Genomic DNA, 21,496 nt, shown 5'->3' on the forward strand with positions numbered 1-21,496 from the left:
ATATCAGGCCTCTAGTTTTTGAAGTGATAGCCAGAACAAATGCAAAAACCAAGGACAAGATAGAGCTCATTAACCTTATCTTTTCACAAAACTACTTTATTTTGGCTTGTTTTATATCTACTTTGTTACTGTGTATAAAAATCCAAATGGGAGTATAGTGACTATATTATATGAAAATATATTATATGATATGAATATATATAATATATTAGTGGATGTGTCATTATTTACTTGAACATAAAAAAGTATTCAAGCAAAATACAACACAAAAAATAATAATACAAAGTAATAAAAAAAGTTTTCTAACGTAGCTGTACGTGTCAGGTCATGTTTAATTAGTTCAATACATGAGCAATCATTTTATCATTGTGAAATTCAACTATTTAATAATTCAACAATTTAATTCTTTTAAAAAACAATTTCTTGAATGAAGATGCATAAAATGCATTAAAACCAGAGTTAATATTGATCTATAATCTAATAGTGTAATAAAGCTAGTTCTTGCCCTTATTTACTAGTCACATTGGATATACAGCTAATCTAGCATTGGCACTCTGAGCGGTACACAGCAACACAGCTACACAGCCAGGTGTGATCATTGCTGAATCTCGTCAGTTACGCAAACCGCCAGGTGGTATTATGTATAATGTTGTGGCTGATCAAAGTAAGCTAGAAGCCGTTTGAAAAAGCAGCTTCTTTGGTTGATATTTTAGATTTAAATCAACATAATCATGGCTTACTTCCAGGAAGTATAATAAACCATAATAACCCAGTCCCCAAGCCGTCACCTTGACCGCTATTTGTCCAAACTGAAACAATATTCACGTTTTACCAGTTGCACCAACAACATTCTTTAGTGTAGCTTTAAACGTTGAATGAAAACTGAATTCTCTTGTTTATAATGGTATAAATTAAATATATGCAATAAACAATTAATAGTTACAAAGAATTATTTTATTCAGAAAATCAGGGGATACACTTTTAAGCATAACGCCACACTCCACACTGCCAGCAGACTGCATGCAGGTAAAGGTGTATCACTCAGACCTATGCATGCTCTTTTCTCTTGAGCAGCTTTTTGAAAGCCAGCTTGAAATCATCATTAAAGCTGGTGTACAAAAGGGGATTGATGAGAGAATTTATATATCCCAGCCAAGTCAGGAAGTCCGAGATAAGCGGAGAAGGCTGTAACACTTGCAGACCCACCAGGAGCTCTTTCATAAAGAAAGGCAGCCAGCAGATTATGAAAGCCCCAAGGATGAGGCCGAGGATTCTTGCCGCTTTCCTCTCACGTGAAGTACATATCTGGCTCTTCTCATCCTGCCCATCCATGTCAGTTTCAAAGGATGGGATACGGACGGTGACATTGAGTTTATCACTAGCCAGTGTGGGGTCTGAGTTGGACAAGTCTGACACACAAAATGTGTGGGAGACACGACAATGGTCTACAGAGTTCTGACTGCCCATGCTGCGGCTGCTGAGGTGCCGCGAGGAGCCACGCTTCTGGTAAAGACTCTTTGCAGCGTTGTAAATCCTATAGTATAAGATAAGAATGATGACCATAGGGATGTAAAATGCCCCCAGTGTAGAGTATATGGTGTATCCCAGGTGGTCATGCTCTATGATGCACTGGTCGAGTCTGTCACTGGTCGACCTTTGCCTCCAAAATAACGGAGGCATAGATATAAAAACCGAGATGACCCAGACTATGACCACCATGCTCGCGGCGCGGCGGGCCGACCTCTTGCGAGCATATTCGATAGCTTTGGTGATGGCCCAGTACCGGTCCAGGGCTATAACGCACAGGTGCAGGATGGAGCAGGTGCAGCAGGTCATGTCCACGCTTAACCACAGTTCACACACGACCTGCCCCAGCAACCATGTCTCCATAGTAATATAGAGGGTACTGATGGGCATCACGAGGAGAGCCACCAGAAAGTCTGTGACAGCCAGAGAACAGATGAGGTAGTTGGCAGGCAGGTGGAGCTTCTTGGTGGTGCAGATGGCAATGATGACAGCCCCATTGATGAGAGCAGTGAGGAGGGTGAGGAGGCCGAGTACAACCACAACCAACGCCATTCCGTCTGTAAACTCGACTGCAGCGAGGCTGCTTGCAGGTGGGCCAGTGCAGTTTGTGATATTGGGTTCTGTGGTGCTACCCCCTGGGTGTTTCTCCAAATCCATCACCGGAAGCAGGTCGGCAGCTCCCTTCGTGGATTCACTCACAAGGAAGTGGGCACTCGCTCAAGGGTCAAAGGTAAGTCTGCAACAACAGAACAGGCAAATTTTACATTAGAAACAGCAACAAACACATCGTACTATTAAGTAAGGTGATGCTGAACAAGGACCCACTATTAAAAAATGTAAATAGAAAAGATACTATTTTTAGTAAAAGTAAACAGAGTGGGAGCCAAGTGTAATGAAGAGATAAAAGATGCACACATGTGATTAAGGCAGGACAAACAGTTTTGACACAACAAAGATTACTGAACTACTACTGAGTGCAGTCAAAAGCAGGAGTGTGCTGCTCATGTTCATTTGCTTTGATTTCTTTTCTTTTAATCTTTATCTACATAATGCAAACAGTACAACACAGACTTGAATTAAAGGACAAGGACAAGGTTTAGTTTTTCATACAGGCAACTTTCAGGTGCCTGTATGAACACGGAAACATGCTTTACTTGCTTTAATCAGCAGTGTTATTATAGGTTTGATACGTTCTTTATTTCAAATAACTGGTTTGTTTTGTTGGAACTTGGGGTTGTTAGTTTGAGTTTTCTAAATGAAAAGGTTTGTATTGGCTAGTGTATATACAGTATATTCACTATACAGATGCTTAATACATAGGTGCATACACAAACCAACTTGGTATAAACAGCCTCACTTATTCTCCAACAACTGGACTGATGACCCCTACTTCACCCTACTACTTTCAGTTTTACAACCCCAATTCAAAGATAGTTGCGACAATTTGCAAAAAGTAAATAAAACAATGCAAGATTTGCAAATCTCATCAACCCATATTTTATTCAAAATAGAACATAAACAACATATCAGATGTTGAAACTGAAACATTTTGCCATGTCATGGAAAATATTTGCTCATTTTTAAACCATATCAAAAAAGTTGGAACAGGGTGACGTTGACCATTGTGTAGTATCCCCTCTTAACTTGAGACCTGTAACTTGCTGCAGTTTTAGGAGAGGAATGTTGTCCCATTCTTTTCTGATGGAGGATTCTAGCTGCTCAACAGGCCTGGGCCTTTGTTGCTGGATTTTTTGTTTTACGATGCGCCAAATGTTTTCTATTGATGAAAGCTCTGGACTGCCGGCAGACCAGTTCATCACCCAGACTCTTCTCCTTTGAAGACATGCTGTTGTGATGGATGCAGTATGTGGTTTAGCATTGTCTTATATAAAATATGCAAGGCCTTCCCTGACAGAGACATTGTCTAGATGGGAGCATATGTTGCTCTAAAACCTCTGTGTACTTTTCAGCGTTCATGATGCCTTTCCAGATGTGTAAGCTGCCCATGTCATAAGCACTTATTCACCCCCATTCCATCAGAGATGCAGCTAACCTTTGTGTGCATGGAGAAGTCATCATTAATATGAACAAACTGAAATCTATCTGATAAATAAGATTTAAACCAACCTAGTGCAGTTCCTTTAATCCCAATGTCATGTTCCAGTGCCTGTTTTAAAATGTAATAAAATAAAACCCATTAAAGCCCATTATCTGAGGACATGAGAAGATCGTTGGTGACTTTTACCGCTGCTGTTTCTGTACCATGATGAACTCTAAATCCTGACTGAAAATCTTCAAACAACAAACATTCTGTACAGGTGAGTCCCATAATTGCTTTGCAACTACTTTTTCAAGGATTTTAGAAATAAAGGGGGGATTAGATGTTGGTCTGTAATTGGCTAAAACACCTGGGTCAAGACAGGATTTTCTTAAGTAGTAGTTTGGTAAATGTACACGTTTTCTCCTACTAGTCATCAGCTATTTAAAGGATAACTATTCAGTATATTTTTAAAAAATGCTACAAGGAAAACTGTCAACAGTTTCCATTTGTCTATACAAGGTAAGACTGGAGACATATACGTAGATGGACTGACCTCTACTTAGTTTGGTATGCTACTATATAAAAAACTGTTTTTAAGCACCTAAAAGCATCCCTGCATGTGCACAGTGCTGAATACATGTAGTGTAAGGAACAATTATTGGATCAGAGTTTTGTAATTACAAGTTTTAAAATGAGAAAAGAGATTTGAGGTCGTTTTTCAGTTGCTACAGTACAGCTTTATTATATATATCAACTGAGGACAAAATTGTGTCAAATGCAAAAAAAAAAACCCAGTCCAAGGAAAGAGTGCTGTGTTTCATCTGCCTGGCTGTGCAGATGAATACCATAAAAATGAATTTATTTGAGAAATTATACATACTTATAAAGTTAGTTTTAATTATATTCAGTTCATTGTGTTTTGTATCTAGAGTGGAGACATCAGTTATCATATATCCACTACTGGGGGACTGAGGCAAAAAAACAGACTGTCAAACATAGTATGAACGCCAGTTTGCCAGGAGCACTAGAGGCTAAATCATTTGCATGCTCTACAGGTGAGTTTCTTAATGAAAGAAAGAAACATGCAAGAAAACATGAACCAGTAATAGTAGGCCACGTTCTTTTGTAATTCAAAAATAACCATCAAGCAGTACATGCATATTGGCTAAATTCACAAGGATGGATATGGAGTAAGGATGCCCACAAATTCACAGTGAATGCATACTAAAACTCACAACAAACTCAATTTCCCTCCTAGAAAACCTGCTGGACTTTGAGTTGACTTAAAAAAAAAAATAATAATTTAATAATTTTGGACTATTTGTTTGTCCGTTTTCTTTTTCAACATGCCCTTATAAAGAAATGGTTGTCCCACATTGCTGACCAGTAACTACACTGTCCTGCACATCTTTATTCCAGCATCTGTGGAATAAACTGGATTATTGGCTGATGTTGGTTTGCCACATAACAAGAGCATAGTTGCATACATACACCAAATCAGTTATCTTTTAGCTGCTCGCCTCCACTGGACCACCTCTCCAGTGGTTTAGGAGTCACAAAAAAATACATTCAATGGTCATTTCATATTGCTCTTACACTCGGAGTTTGTATAGGATTTGACGTAGTAGGCGAAGTATAATAAAACCGAGGTCAATTGATCAATAATCTGCAGAATCAATATCAAACACATGTGGGAATGCAGCCAAATGGCGGAGACACAATACAAAGGCATCTTTGAATTAACATAGGGCACATTGTATACTAATATAAAAAGCTTTTGCATTGTTCACAATAACATCCATAACAATGGAGGATTGTAAATATTATATAATTATTTAATTAATGTCCTAATTAAAATTATTGAACAATTTACAGGAATTTTGAACTTATTCCTAAATAGCCCTTTGTCATCAAATGTTAAATGTTTGGAAGCAGGACCTTTGGTATTTTAGGTGATTAATTGTACACTGGGACCCTGAATTTAATTTAAAAAAAAAACTGATTCAGGAAAGAACAAAGAATAAAGGCGGTAAGTCAGAGATAATAAACACACTGGCTAATTCATACAATATACATTGCAAAAAAGTTTTACAGCTTGTTTGACACTCATGCCAGTTAATGTTGAGCCATACGGCTGCCATACAAGTTGCATATTTTTCATTATAATTTGGTCAAAACATACCATCACTCGGAAATCAGCACATGCCCCGAAACAAGAATGGTAGTTTTCATCACAGTGTTCTCATTTCTTCATTAAAAAAAAGATAGAGTTTACTGTTGACTCTTTTTAAAATAACTTTATTTACAACATACTTCAAATAAAGGTGAATTGACAAATCCATTAAAGGACGCCTTCACCGATTTTGAACGTGATTCTTTTGGTTCTAGTTTTGGAAGTACATGTAACTGAATGCACTTAAATTTCCGTCTAATTCCCCTACATTAAAATATCTCTCTACTTCTTGCTGAAATATTCCTCCAAATGACGTCACTTGGAGAAACATTCAGGTCAAATTATGTCAACTTTTTGCTCACACTATGGGGTTGTTAATCATGGTCAACCTGCTTTTCCAGAGCTCTTCCAGATAACATCATCTGAACTCCTAATGAGTTCAGAAGCCATAGAAAATAAGTTGAAAATTGGTAAAGTCACCCTTTAAATGACAGTAATAGTGTATAAAAGTAAATCATCAAATGTGTGAAATATATTGGCTACTGACTAACTCTTTTTGACATTTCCTTTAGTTTCTTGAGGCATATTGCAAATGTTGAATGACAATGTGACAAATGTGCCTTGATCATAACAGGTTTCATTCAATATTCTTAATTTTCCAACAATACTACTACAAATGATCTACGCACACATTTATATTAGGGCTGTCAAGTGAATAAAAAAATAATCTAATTTCACGGTCTGTCATTAATATAAATTGTCAAAAATTGTCAGCTATAAAATATTTTAAAATATTTAAATTTAAAAGAAAATTTGGCAATGCAACCGCAAGGGGGCACAAGCCAGTGTCTTCTTGTGCCAGTCCCAAGTCTGGATAAATGCAGAGGGTTGTGGCAGGAAGGGCATCCGACGTAAAACACATGCCAAATCAAACATGCGAATCGTGACAAAGGCTTCCATACCGGATCGGTCGGGGCCCGGGTTAACAACGACCGCCACCGGTGCTGTTGACCTACAGGGTACCGGTGGAAATTGGACTACTGTTGGTCGAAGACGAAGAAGAAGAGGAGGAAGGTGTGTTCGTAGGCAGAGAGAGAAGAGGAAAGCTAAGAATGTAGGACTGACAGTAGGGACTTTGAATGTTGGTACTATGACAGGGAAGGCTAGGGAGTTGATCGACATGATGCAGAGAAGGAAGGTGGACATACTGTGTGTCCAGGAGACCAGGTGGAAAGGTAGCAAGGCTAGAAGCTTAGGAGCAGGGTTCAAGTTGTTTTACCATGGGTCAGATAGGAAGAGAAATGGAGTAGGAGTTATCCTGAAAGAGGAGTTTGTGAGGAACATTCTAGAGGTGAAAAGAGTATCAGACAGGTTGATGAGCCTGAAGCTGGAAGTTGAAGGGGTGATGTTCAATGTTGTGAGTGGTTATGCCCCACAGGTAGGATGTGAGTTAGAAGAGAAGGAGAAATTCTGGAGTGAGTTAGATGAAGTGATGCAGAGCATCCCCAGAGGTGAGAGAGTTGTCATTGGTGCAGATTTCAATGGGCATGTAGGTGAAGGGAACAGAGGTGATGAGACTGTTATGGGCAGGTTTGGTGTTCAGGACAGGAACGCAGAAGGTCAGATGGTGGTTGACTTTGCAAAGAGAATGGAAATGGCTGTAGTAAACACTTTCTTTCAGAAGAGGCAGGAACATAGGGTGACGTACAAGAGCGGAGGGAGAAGCACTCAGGTAGACTACATCTTATGTAGACGTTGTAATCTGAAAGAGATCAGTGACTGTAAAGCATTGGTAGGGGAGAGTGTAGCCAGACAACACAGGATGGTGGTGTGCAAAATGATGCTGGTGGTGAGGAAGATAAGGAGGACTAAGGCAGAGCAGAGGACGAAGTGGTGGAAGTTGAAAAAGGAAGAATGTCGTTTAGTTTTCAGGGAGGAGCTGAGACAGACTCTGGGTGGTTTGGAGGTGCTTCCAGATGACTGGACTACTACAGCTAATTTGATCAGGGAGACAGGTAGGAGGGTACTCGGTGTGTCATCTGGAAAGAGGAAAGCGGACAAGGAGACTTGGTGGTGGAACGAGGCAGTTCAGGAGTGTATACAGAGAAAGAGGTTAGCTAAGAAGAAGTGGGACACTGAGAGGACTGAAGAGAGTAGACAGGAGTACAGGGAGATACAGCGTAAGGTGAAGATAGAGGTGGCAAAGGCCAAACAAAGAGCATATGAGGACTTGTATGCTAGGTTGGACACTAAAGAGGGAGAGGTGGATTTGTACAGGTTGGCCAGACAAAGAGATAGAGATGGAAAGGATGTGCAGCAGGTTAGTGTGATTAAAGATAAGGATGGAAATGTATTGACAGGTGCCAGGAGTGTGATGGGAAGATGGAAGGAGAACTTTGAAGAGTTGATGAACGAGGAAAATGAAAGGGAACGAAGAGTAGGAGAGGTGACTGTTGTGAAGCAGGAAGTAGCAAAGATTAGTAAGAGTAAAGTGAGGAGGACATTGAAGAGGATGAAGAGTGGAAAGGCAGTTGGTCCTGATGACATACCTGTGGAGGTATGGAAGTGTCTAGGAGAGGTGGCAGTAGAGTTTTTGACTAGTTTGTTTAACAAGATCTTGGAGAGTGAGAGGATGCCAGAGGACTGGAGGAAAAGTGTACTGGTACCAATTTTTAAGAACAAGGGAGATGCGCAGAGCTGTGGCAACTACAGAGGAATAAAGCTGATGAGTCACACAATGAAGTTGTGGGAAAGAGTAGTGGAAGCTCGGCTAAGGGCAGAGGTGAACATTTGTGAGCAGCAATATGGTTTCATGCCTAGAAAGAGTACAACAGATGCAGTATTTGCTTTGAGGACGCTGATGGAGAAGTACAGAGAGGGTCATAGGGAGTTGCATTGTGTCTTCGTAGATTTAGAAAAAGCGTATGACAGGGTGCCGAGAGAGGAGCTGTGGTATTGTATGAGGACGTCTGGAGTGGCAGAGAAGTATGTTAGAGTGGTGCAGGACATGTATGAGAGCTGTAAGACAGTGGTGAGGTGTGCTGTAGGTGTGACAGAGGAGTTCAAGGTGGAGGTGGGTCTGCATCAAGGATCGGCTTTGAGCCCCTTCTTGTTTGCTCTGGTGATGGACAGACTGACAGATGAGGTTAGACAAGAATCTCCCTGGACTATGATGTTTGCAGATGACATTGTTATTTGTAGTGAGAGCAGGGAGCAGGTGGAGGAAAATCTAGAGAGGTGGAGGTCTGCTCTGGAAAACAGAGGAATGAAGCTTAGCCGCAGTAAGACAGAATACACAGGGACCCAGGTGGAACGGTGAGGTTACAGGGAGCAGAGGTGAAGAAGGTGCAGGACTTTAAGTATTTAGGGTCAACGGTTCAGAGCAACGGTGAGTGTGGAAAAGAGGTGAAGAGGCGAGTGCAGGCAGGTTGGAACGGGTGGAGAAAAGTGTCAGGTGTGTTGTGTGATAAAAGAGTATCAGCGAGAATGAAAGGAAAGGTGTTCAAGACGGTGGTGAGACCAGCAATGTTGTTCGGCTTAGAGACAGTGGCACTGAAGAAAAGACAGGAGGCAGAGCTGGAGGTAGCAGAACTTAAGATGTTGAGGTTCTCTTTGGGAGTGACGAGGATGGACAGGATCAGGAATGAGGACATCAGAGGGACAGCTCATGTTAGATGTTTTGGAGATAAAGTCAGAGAGGCCAGATTGAGGTGGTTTGGACATGTTCAGAGGAGAAACTGTGAATATATCGGTAGAAGGATGCTGAGGTTGGAGCTGCCAGGCAGGAGGTCTAGAGGAAGACCAAAGAGGAGATTTATGGATGTAGTGAGGGAGGACATGAAGTTAGTTGGTGTGAGTGAAGAGGATGCAGAGGACAGAGTTAGATGGAGGCACATGATTCGCTGTGGCGACTCCTGAAAGGGAGCAGCCGAAAGGAAAAGAAGAAAAGAAAATTTGGCATATGAGAAAATTTATATTTAATATACATAGAGTTTAAATTTCAGCATCTATGTTTTTTAAATTCAGAATCAGAACTGTTTTTTTTTCACTGTCCTTATGAAATATTGGCCATAACAATAAACATAAGACCTAATATGCTAAGAAAATAAATAAAAAAATATTTCAGAATTTCATCAGTTTCTCAGGCACCAAGAAACACTTGTTTTTTTTCCTCCTCTTTCTGCTTATCCTATAAGCTCAGGGTCACCACAAGAGATAATGTGTGTCATGGTGAGGATTCACTGCTTGGCAGAGTTGAGAGATAGGAGCGAAAAAAGCCACTTCTCTGCTGAATCCAAGATGACTCATCATCAGTGAAATATCTCTAAGTAAAATAAGTACAATTAAACAGGGGAGTGATGTGGAGCTGTGCGCTTCCTGCTGTCTCTCTGCTATAAGGACTCTCATTATAGTTTAAGACATAAGCTGCGTCCAAAAGCTCTCTCACCCCATTTCCTATTTGCAACTTTAAATACACTAGACTGAATGGAGAGGAGAGGGTGAAGGCCAATATGACTCATACTGTGACAATTCCAGTAAACAGAATTGGACATTTGTTTTTGATGAAGTAGCACCGTCGTTAACTGAAGCATTCTGAGCCCACAATATGACTCATTAAAGCCAAATAAAGTCCTGTGCAGGACAAGACAACAGGTACTAAAGAAATGAAGGCTATGAAGCCTATGCTTCCACTTTAAAAAGACAAACTGTATCTTTAAAGAATGTTTCATTATTTGTACATTTATTTGAACTGAAGCTAATTATTCAACATTAGTTTAGTTAACTCCTGTTTTAAGGCAGAGGATGAACTTAAGTTTCCAAGTCGAATGGATAAAAACGATTTACAGTGAAGCCTGTCTATCTCCAAATGAAGCCCACAGCTGAAATGACTTAAGAATTTAATCTTAGTGACGTGCATCATGCTTGTCAAGTCACAGAGACGTTTAACATCTTTAAATTATATTTGATGATTAATTGGCCATGACAGTCCATGCAGCTCAATAGTTGCATGAAGATTCACCTCAGCTTATGTGACAAAAACACTACTGATCAAATTAAGCAATTCTCAGCCACTAATGAACAGATGCCACTCATCAGATTTAAATAAGCAACACGAGCAAACTTTCCAGAAAATAGTAGTAGAGGTGCAGGAAGAAAGCTATAAAGTGTTCCCCATTGTTTCTTTAGCAACTGCTGAAGTAAAAGCAGTTTCTATGTCAACAACACACATCTTTATAAAGACCACAGAGGCAGGTAAATATAGTGTTGACCAGAAAAACACAAATGTTAAGATTATTTGCAAAAATCTATTGTCATGCCTCTCATCACCTTTACCTTATCCTCAATTTCTCCAGCAAAAAGCAACATATCTATTGCATAGAAATGATAAGAAAAGAATTATTTCTACAGCTCAGAGTGATGACTAATATCAATCATGTGGGTGGACAATGCCCCCTGTAGGACAGGCCATAACCCCTCTTCTGTCACAGACGTGTGGTTCAGTTGTTCAAACCATGACCACATAGATCAGAACATCTAATCAGTCAGAAACAACAGTCTCCTGGAGGTGATTGATTGTGCGGCAGTCAAACATGCACATAATAGATAATAATAGAAGCTGATTTCCAAATCAGACCAGGTTCAAGCTGTGCAGCCTCTGACTTTACCTCAATCAATTTACATACCTCCCATTTTTCTTAAACATATTAATCACAATAACACATTTTTTAGTTAACACTTTAAACACATTAATCATACTAACACATTTCTCACACATATAAGGCAAAATTAAAATTACACCAAATCTACACATCCTGAGGGGAGAAGTATAGCCCACTGTCCAAAACACATACTACCTCAGGAACAATACTTTTACTGTGAAACTTTGTGACAAACCCTAGAAGAATGTTTTAAAGCAGATTTTGTTGCGTTTTCCCCATGTATATCTTATTAGAATTCATTTTAAAAATGGTGTGGGCAAACCAACGACCTGATCCATTCTTTAAAAAACTGTAAAAACAAAAACTGTGATGGATGAGAGACATTTTTTTTCCCCTTCAACACTTGATCAAAATCACGATCATGATGTATTTAGTGATGACATTAGTGCTGACAAAAGCAGCAGGATGAATTTGGAAGTGTTTAGGGCTATTTTGTGAACTCAGATTCAGCTATAAATGGCTATAATTCCTACACGGTTCATCCGACATTTTCGTGATAAAAATTGTGTCACTGTTAATAGTGATAGACCAAACAGTGCAATTCAAGCCACAGCAGAACAAAAAGCTATTTAAAGCGGGATAATCAACATTTGTTAAAGTGCTTCACGGGGTGCATGTAGTAGGATATAAGTAAGTAGCAGTTAGTTGGGACACAGACAAGATGAGACTGAAATGCTTAGGAGGCTAACAGGTAACAGGACAGGGTATCGTGATTGTGTATAAAAGGAGCATTCAATAAATAGAATCAGACAGCGGTAACCACAGACTATTGCACAGCTGAAGTCTTGTATTTAGCAAGAATGGGAAAATATCACTTCCATATATACAAGAACAAGTTGCCTGATGTTTAAAGGAAAGAGTCCTGTCTTCTACAACCCCAATTCAAAAAAAGTTCGGACAATGTGTAAAACATAAATAAAAACAGAATGCAAAGATTTGCAAATCTCATTAACCCATATTTTATTCACAATAGAACATAACATAATTCATGTTTTACACATCGCCCCAAGTTTTTGGGAATTGGGGTTATATCTAAGATATATCAAAATCTAACCTTTATCTTTGTCTAAAAAGGCTAATATGCTTTGACTGAGCTTTTGAAAGTCTAATATGCAGTATGTTTCTGAGTGGTAGTGTGTCAATATGTGGTACAATTCTTATGACACTTCTGGCCCTTTAATTACAAAATTCTCATAAAGAAGTCAAGCATGATGTTGACAAGTGCTGGGTTTCATGAAAGTGTGTCTTTTCCTGCAGAGAATATAAATGCAGCCAGGGAGTGTACAGTGTCTGGTAGAGTACTGTCAGGATTGCATCAGTGATTTTTTGCAGATGTTGTTCTTCTCGTAACTTACTGTTCAATCAATCAACTGCACTGTGATGATTTTCAGGGGAGTGTAAAGTCATGGGGACACGAGTCAGCAGCACCTTCAAGTCTAAGGCCATCGCACTTTGCTGGAAAACTGACTGCTTTCTCCTGCTTAGGAGAGAGTCAAGTGTCTCTGGTCTGCAAGTATGCATACTACATCTGACAGTGGTCGTATCAGCAATACAGACCCCTACACTCAAACAAATGCAACACTCAAGTCATAATTAACTGGAAAATGCTGAACCTACTTTTAAACCTACTGAGTTTACAAGTTTGTGAATGTTTGTTAAGATAACTTCATTCTATCAGCCTCAGAAGTGCACTTGAAAACATGATCAATCTTCTGAGAACTGAGCCTAAAATAGCCAACTCCCCAACTTCCCTCAAACGAATATAATAATAATATAATTTGTCACCCCTCAGCTTTAGTGTGGCTTAAAGGAAGATACTTTGTTATGCTCCACATTGGTTTTGTCCTAAAAGATTTCTCTGTTAAGATTAAACCTTCAATCAATATTACTATTAACCTCACGGACAATTTATTGCCAAAAACATTGTCTAATTTTACCATTGTTCTTGTTGCAATGTAGACATTTATCTTTTCAATTTGACACGTTCACACTATTGTTCTAGTGATAGCAGTGGGCATGGCAGGCTTATACAGATATAACTGCTTGTCACTTCAATTATGGCAAAGAAACCACCAATCACGTCATAAACCATATCCTGACTTAGTTTATATATTTGATCATTTTAACATGAATGTTCCTATCATAAACTCATTTATTTGTAAATATTGCTTTTTCATTCCCAAAGTCTCTGCTCTCTCACAATGTGTCCACAGCTTTGCAAATATTCTGCTATAGTAGAATGTAATCATCTCTACAGAGGATGTAAGTCAGACCCGGATTTTTCCAACAAGAAATTCAGAGCAATACCTAAAGGACCTCAGCCCTAAATCATTCAGTGAGCAGGTAGTCATGCCTGGGGAGCTGGCCAGTGAGGGCTATAAATCAACTGTCATCTCAACTTGAAAATGGATGACCTTTTCAAAGCGGAGAATGCAGAGGTGATTTTGCATCATAAAACTGCCAACACTCTGGCACGTCAGGCCTCAGTGCTTCATTGAGCCTGCATGCATGTCTGATTTCATCTTTGAAATTCAGTAATGACTGAATTTCACTCCACTCAAGTGACTACCCTCAACCTGCTCCTGAAGGAAGGAGAAAGAACAAAGGAGATAATGAAAGCACAACAGGGTGCTGTCACTCAATATGGCCAAATATGGAATAGGACCAGCATGATGGAGTGGTGTGACAGCCAAGAGAAAGAGGATTGGCAGATTAAGATGAATGACGCTCCGTGTACAACTCCATTTCATTTCACATCTAATTAGATGTTTTGACAAGCAAGTATTACTGACACTCCATCTTTATCCCAAAATGACCAAGCTCGAGCCGTGGTGAATCATAAGAGAAGCCTCCTCTGCATAATATATGTCAATCAGCCACAACATTGAAACCACTGACAGGTGACGTAAATGAGATTTATTATCTTGTTAGCATGGCATGTGTAAAAAGGTGGGATATAGTAAGCAGCAAATAAACAATCAGTTCTTGAACTAGATGTGTTGGAAGCGGGGAAAAATGGACAAGCACTAAGATCTGAGAGCATTTTCAAAACAGCAGATTTTGTGGGGTGTTCCCAGTGTATTCCTCATTCCTCATCCGAGGGATGAGAACCGGTGAACCAGTGACAGAGTCATAAGCACCTAAGGCTCAATGATGCATGTATGTAGGGAAGGGTGGGTCCACTACCATAGAAAAGCTATTGTAGCTCTAATTAATCAACATACGTAGCTGTTCCAACAGAGAACGCGGATCTCTGCCAAAAATATGCATAACCAGGTCTCTAGTCGGCTTTTTACAACAGCGTAAAGGATGCAGCTGAGTAAAAGCGTGAATGAAAGGAGAGGTCATTAACAGAGCGACGTGACCTTGTTTTTACATCACACAAAGTCTGACTGTAAATTAAACACAGTCTAAATAAGCTGCTTTTCATTGTTGTTTTTTTTTATCTAGACAGTTTGCACTGTGGAGTACAAGCTGTGTCTCTCCCAATTCTTGTCTTACTCTGCCCTGTCCCTCTGCAGCAATTAATGCACAACAGCCAAAAAAGAAAGAAAGCAGTGTTTTATGTCATTATATAGTTGAGCAAGGCTCCAAAAATAAGTCAGAGTTGGAGAAGAAATCAGATTACTCCTCTGCTCCATGTATGTACAGATTTCCACTAACCAGGATTCTTCAGTGCATTTAATCCATGTTCTGATTACCAGAGAAAGCTGATTTCTCTTAATGAAACGATTACTTAAGCGCATGTAAACACAGGTGTGATGCTCTGGGAAATGTTCTGCTGGGAAAAACCTTGTGTCCTAACATTCATGTTGATTCTACCTTGATATGTACCACCTACCTAAAAATTTTTCCAAACACTGTAAACCCCTGATTCCACCATTTTCTTGGCCTCAAAATTCACCAGATCTCAATCTAATTATGCATCTGTGGAATGTCAGGTTTATGGCCTAGACTTCCAGGACCTAAAGGAAATGCTCCCTTGATGATGTCTCATCAAGTCAGAGCTGTTTTGGTAGAACAAGGAAGTCCTATAAAAATTCTAAGAAACTTTTGTAAGGTCTTGAATAAAAAATAAATAAAATAAAATCACTAACACACCTCTCTATTGCCAACATCATGACAATATTTCGACCTGTAGTCAAAAACTACTAAAATCTCAAGAATTGATCATGAAGTTCATGAATACAGCTGTCCTTTCCGTTTTGGCCATTTTATTAGCTTTTTTATACTATTTGTTACTCACACCTTCAGAATTAATGCCACCTGTTCATACAACCATATTCATGCTCCCAACTGAGTTAACCAGTTTGATTTGAATGGCCCAATGACCTTGTCTCTAAAGTTAGCGTGTTTTACATTTTTTACATCCCCGATTCAGCATGGTTTAAATATGGGAGTAACTTGGGATCAAACCACTGACCTTTTGGGTTCATGTATAACTGTTCTACCAACTACAACTGTAACAATTTTGTGGCACATAGTACATAAAGGTGTAATAATCTATTTGTATAAAAGATCTAAACTTCGGACAAAAAATGTAAAACAAAGCAGTAATGATTCATTATATATAAAAATATCTAGGTCAAAACATAATAATTTCGGATTGTCAAAATCTCTGCAGCTTAAAAGTAACATGATTTGAGTGGTTTTCTGAATGCTGTCACACTAAGTCTATTTTTCATATGGTGGATTTTTAAACCTGGCTCCCTGGTTTATCATGTTTTTGTCTGGGGATGAAGCCCCTGGTGAGAGCTCCAGGCACAGGCTAATGTCACCTACTCAATTAGGTTTTCAATCAGACGCTTTTGGGATGTAATTCACACTGTCACGAATAGGTCAATGCATGGATTCCTCAGCACAGACAGCTGCCACAAAAGCCACCATTTATTTTGAAAAGAACAGTTAAAGATACAATGTTAAATTCTTAGAACCATGTTAAACACTTACTACTGCTCTATCAAACAGCGAGTAAAGCGTTCTGATTATTGTCTAACCTCATGTGGTGTAACAGGAAAATGACAACAGAATTGAAGATGAACAGAGAGGCATGAAAGTGAAAGGTTTTACTACTAACAAGTTTAATGACTTGCCTTCCTGCTGTCCTTAAGTGCCTCTACAAAATTAGTTGGCATTATGAGAAGCCCCATGCAGGCTGCAGCATTGATCATGTGAAGAATAAACAGCAATACTTCACTTATTTGTTACTGCTGCATTTCCTTGGTTTAATGGATCCGTGGTGCATGTAGGATCATCTCTTTGTTTTGGCCCAGCACGTAAGGTATGAAGTTCTAAAATGGCTCTATTTGGGATCATTTTCAGTAATTATTTGCTTAGTTTGTCAGTGACATGAGAACTTAATGCTGCTTCAATTAATACTGAAGCATTAGGCTGAGAGATCAGGAGAGAGGTGAAACTTGATTGGTGGTTCCGCGAAACCACAGTTCTGACAACACCGATCCAATCTGGCAGTTCTTATCCGACACATTTGTCTACAGTCACGTAAACCATAAAATATCGGCACCCTTGCAATTCTGTCAGAAAATGCAACCCTTCTCTCACAAAATTGTTCCAATTGCAAATGTTTTGGTTTTCAAGTGCTTATTGTTGTTGTTTGCACTGGAACAAAAAATAAATAAATAAATCAGATAAGATAAGTCAAACTTGATAAAAATTCACACAGAACTCAAAATTGGACTGGACCAAATTATTGGGACCTTGTCAAAATTGTAAGAAATAATTGCTTTTTGTTTTTTTTGTATTTAGACACACCTGTGGCAAGTAACAGGTGTGGGCAATATAGTAATCCCCCTTGCAACCAGATAAAATGGAGAAAAGTTGACAACCTTTGTGTTGAGTGTCACACTGAGCATGGAAAAAAGAAAGTTGTGTAAAGTGTCTTTGGGGAAAAAAAAAAAAATACACACAATCTCAAGGCTACAAGTCCATCTCCAGAGATCTTAATGTTCCTGTGTCCACTGAGCGCAATTTCATCAGGTTTATAGTCCATGGCACTGTAGCTAACCTCCCTGGACATGGACAGAAGTGAGAAAAATGAAAAATTACAACCAGGGATTGTTCGAATGGTGGATAAAGAACCCTGATTAACTTCCAAATAAATTCAGCTGATCTGCAGACCCAGGGTACTACAGTGTCAGCTCGCACTGTCCGTCGCCATCTGAATGAAAAGGGACGCTATGGTAGGAGATCCAGGAGGACACCACTGCTAACATAAAGTCATAAAAAAAGCAATACTGGAGTTTGCTATAACTTATGTGACAAAACCACAAGCCTTCTGGGAGAACGTACCATGGACAAATGAGACAAAAGTAGAGCTTTTTGGTAAAAGACATCATGGCACTGTAATATGCTAGTTTTAGGGTTGGACCAAAAAAGGCACTTGACACAACTCCTCAGTTCTAATAAAGTCTATTATAGAATGTTATTGTTGGCAAAGCAGGATGATGATGTGGTAAGTCCTCCGACTCGCTAGATGTCGCTGAGCTCCAGTCTATGAGGGAGGACACACAGATGAGTACTTAACACTGACTTGTGGGATAGGGAGTCTAAATGAGACAAGACTTACTAGAGTCGTTGAGGAGACGAGCTGAGTCTGAAGGGGAGGTAGGGATCTTATGGGGAAGAGTCGAGTATGGTCACATGAATTACACTGATTACTGATTACACTGGTTAAACATTCATCTGGGCTTCATAGGCAGGTAATGGCGTGAATCAAAGGATAGGCATAGCATGGAAAACATTCTCCTTACAATGGGATGGTTACTAGGGTCCGTGATGATCTTGATTCCTTATGGGCGTTTAGCAGTAGCAATCCTTGGCGTAATTTGTATAGTCGGCAACAGAGTGAGTCAATAGGGAGCTGTTACTCACTAAACCAGAGCAGCAGGCAGAGTTAGGTCAACAAACGTAGCGTAGTCCAAAGCGTGGATAGCAACAATGAACTCTGATGAAGGCTGGAAAGTCGCCTTGACAAAGCAGACAATCTGGCAACATGGTGAGGGAACTGAGGAGGTATATAACCAGAGGGGTGAGAGCAGGTGAAACTGATTACCGGTGATTAGTAAAGCGGAAAAAATGTGACGGTACGAGGAAACAGGAAGTGGCTGCAAAATAAAAATCACGAGGGAGGAAGTGAAGTTGGGGATCCTGACAGGCACAGAGGCCTTCAAAGAAAAGAGCACAGTCCCTACAGTCAAACATGGTGGAGGTTCAAAGATGTTTTGGGGTTACTTTGCTGATTCTGGCAATGGATGCCTTAACTGTGTGAATGATATCATGAAATCTGATTATTACCGAAACATTTGGGGGCCCAAAGTAGTGGCCAGTGTCCGAAAGCTGCTTCTCCACCAAACGTCAGGACAATGACCTCGGAAATGGTTACAATCAAAGCGCTGGAGAGGTCTGAAATGGCCAGCAATGAGTCCAGATCTGAATCCCATAGAACACCTGTGGGGAAATCTCAAAACAGCAGTTGGGAGAAGGCCTCCTTTAAATCTGAATAACCTGGAGCAGTTTGCAAAAGAAACTCTCTACTTAATTTATAACCCAATATAACATTCCCAAATGTGTTATTCCTGTAATAATGGGTCAGCGTCTGATTCTATTCAGTAAAACTTTTAAACTCTTCAACATTTGTGCTAGTGTGTCTGCTGAATCTCCTGAGTTCTGTTTACAAGGTATTCTGGGACCACAGAAGCATGTCAAAATCAGATTCCCACTCTATCATACAGCACCCTGAGGGAATATTTCATTATTACTTCCAGCTGACAGTGAATGCAACAGGAAATTAACAAGTGATGTACTGTGTCTGAAGGGAGTCAAAGCATTCTATCCTATCTAAGCCTGTCATTCGGCAACCACATTTACCCATCACAAGCCTGTGGTTTGCCTCTATTTCTCTTCAAAGTCATAACCCTTAAAGCATCCTTTAATGTTCTGATAGTTTTTCTGCAAAATATAATACTTTTTGGTATATCCATGACACAGGATTAGACAAACATGCTTTTCTTGGTTAGATTTCTGCTAGAGGAAGCAGATTTCTCTGCCATGCCAATAATCAGTCCTCTTTCTTTCTTTTTAAAGTAGAGAGCAGACAGGAAACATGAGGAGAGAGATGTAATATGACATAAAGCAAATGTGGTTATGTGACATGTAACCAATCAGCTATCAAGAGCTCAAATAACCAGGTTTTTAACTAGGAGTTTACAACAGATCATCTACAGGACAAAAGTCAGCAGAGAGACAAGGGAAAGGAGAAGAAATACCAAATAAATAGAAAGATCATAACAAGAGTGATGCTTCCTCACTCCTAAATCAAACTCTGCCTAAAGTCAGGAAGCGCTAACTTGTGTCAGTTAAAATCTGTGAGCCCTGCTCACAGATTTCAAGTAAGACAGAAAGATGTCAGATTAGTTTGCTGCTGCATGTATACACAGATTTCCAGTAACCATTTTTCTTAAGTGCATATAAACATGGTTTATAAATAAAATTACTATGTCTCCTACCAACACTAGTCAACTACACCGGCATTTTCTTTTGACAGAATAAGAAGTGTGTTCACAGACAAAATACATATGGTTAAATCTGTAGGCAACTGGGGTTTTTGTTATAACTGATGTTGAATGGGAAATCTTCACAAAGTTTTTTCAAACATTATGTTCTACGGTGAAAATAGGTTTTTGATAAGAACATAATCGATGGACATTGGTGATTTTAACGTTGTAATAACTCACTAACATAGATTTAATACAGTAATATAATACAAAAAATTAACTTAGTAGACTCAGTAGATATTTTTTTAGGAGTTGCTGTAGTTATAAGAATAGTGATAATTCAGACACCCACTGAAGTATTTAGGGGTGGGAATAACAAGTTACTTATAATACAATTCAATTATGATATTTTGTCCACGATATCAATATGTCATTACACCAGTGATTCTGTTATATATGATCAGATGATGTATCACAAGAAAAATCAACCACAAAATAATCACAATATCTGTAAATGAAAAAAGTTGTCAAAATTAGTCACACGATTTAAATTACTTATTAACGTTACATCTATTTTAAAGAGTAGATATAATGTACAATATATGCACAGGTGCATACACAACTGTCCAACTGCCTGATACTTGAAAAAGACTGCCAGAGAATATTGCCCGTGACTAAAATATGTATAGCAAAGGAAGGTCACATTTCTGACATATCAGCTATAACATTCATAATTTCCCACCTGTCATCAATAAAGTTAAATTGGGCGTTTGAGTGTAATATTTTCGACTCTGGATTTCATACCTTGGTTCCAATGTTTGTAACATTTGGTGAAAATGTTTGTTTTCCACTACACTGTAAGGCAGAAGGTCCTTCACATAATAGCAATAAAATAAAAGCAGCAATGAACATTGTAATGTTACTGCGCTTGGCGATGAAAAAAGAAGCTTTGTAACTGTGTAACTGTTGCAGGGTTAATTCTCGCTCTTTTGTCACACAAATCAGGAGGATGACAAGAAAGCTGGACATGCATGATGGTCGTGTTTCAGTTGTTGTTGTTTTCCAAGACAGGCCGCAAGAACCCTGTTCCATCATTATGAAACGTGGATTCAAACTTTTAATTTAAACGACACTGATGTTTCAGTGGGTAGTGCCGCTCTGGTCAGTCTTAACGTGGGTGTGTAAATTTTAGGGCTGCACCTAACGATTTTTATTTTTTTTTGTCAATTATTGTTTTTATTAATCAATTAATCTATTGATTGTTAAAAAATAAAAAAGGAATTAATAGCAAAACAAGGATATAATAATAATAATAAAAATAACATAACACAATTAATTTAATTAAATTAATTAATCATTTATATTTCAATATGATAATTCAAAGTATTTCAGGAGTTATGAAGTAAGACTGACTTTACCTGAGCTGTCTGCTCCCTCTCTGCTGCAGACAGACACTTCACTGAGCTCCGTCCTCGCTCATATACAGGGAGAGAAGAAGCTGCTCCACAAGTTTATTTTCTTA

At 39.1% G+C, this 21,496-nt stretch overlaps 1 protein-coding gene across 1 annotated transcript in view; it reads right to left on the reverse strand.

The window, feature by feature from the left end:
- Positions 1-219: 219 nt before the first annotated feature.
- The window catches only part of LOC137103085 (5-hydroxytryptamine receptor 1E), a 36,758-nt gene continuing 15,481 nt past the window's right edge, over positions 220-21,496 (reverse strand). The window contains exon 3 of the mRNA XM_067483112.1: positions 220-2,263. Within this exon, the coding sequence (XP_067339213.1) occupies positions 1,048-2,184 (1,137 nt within the window). The 5' untranslated portion in view covers positions 2,185-2,263 and the 3' untranslated portion in view covers positions 220-1,047. The remainder of the gene's footprint in view (positions 2,264-21,496) is intronic.

The sequence above is a fragment of the Channa argus genome, chromosome 17 (assembly GCF_033026475.1).
Source record: "Channa argus isolate prfri chromosome 17, Channa argus male v1.0, whole genome shotgun sequence".
In the NCBI taxonomy this organism is placed as follows: domain Eukaryota; kingdom Metazoa; phylum Chordata; class Actinopteri; order Anabantiformes; family Channidae; genus Channa; species Channa argus.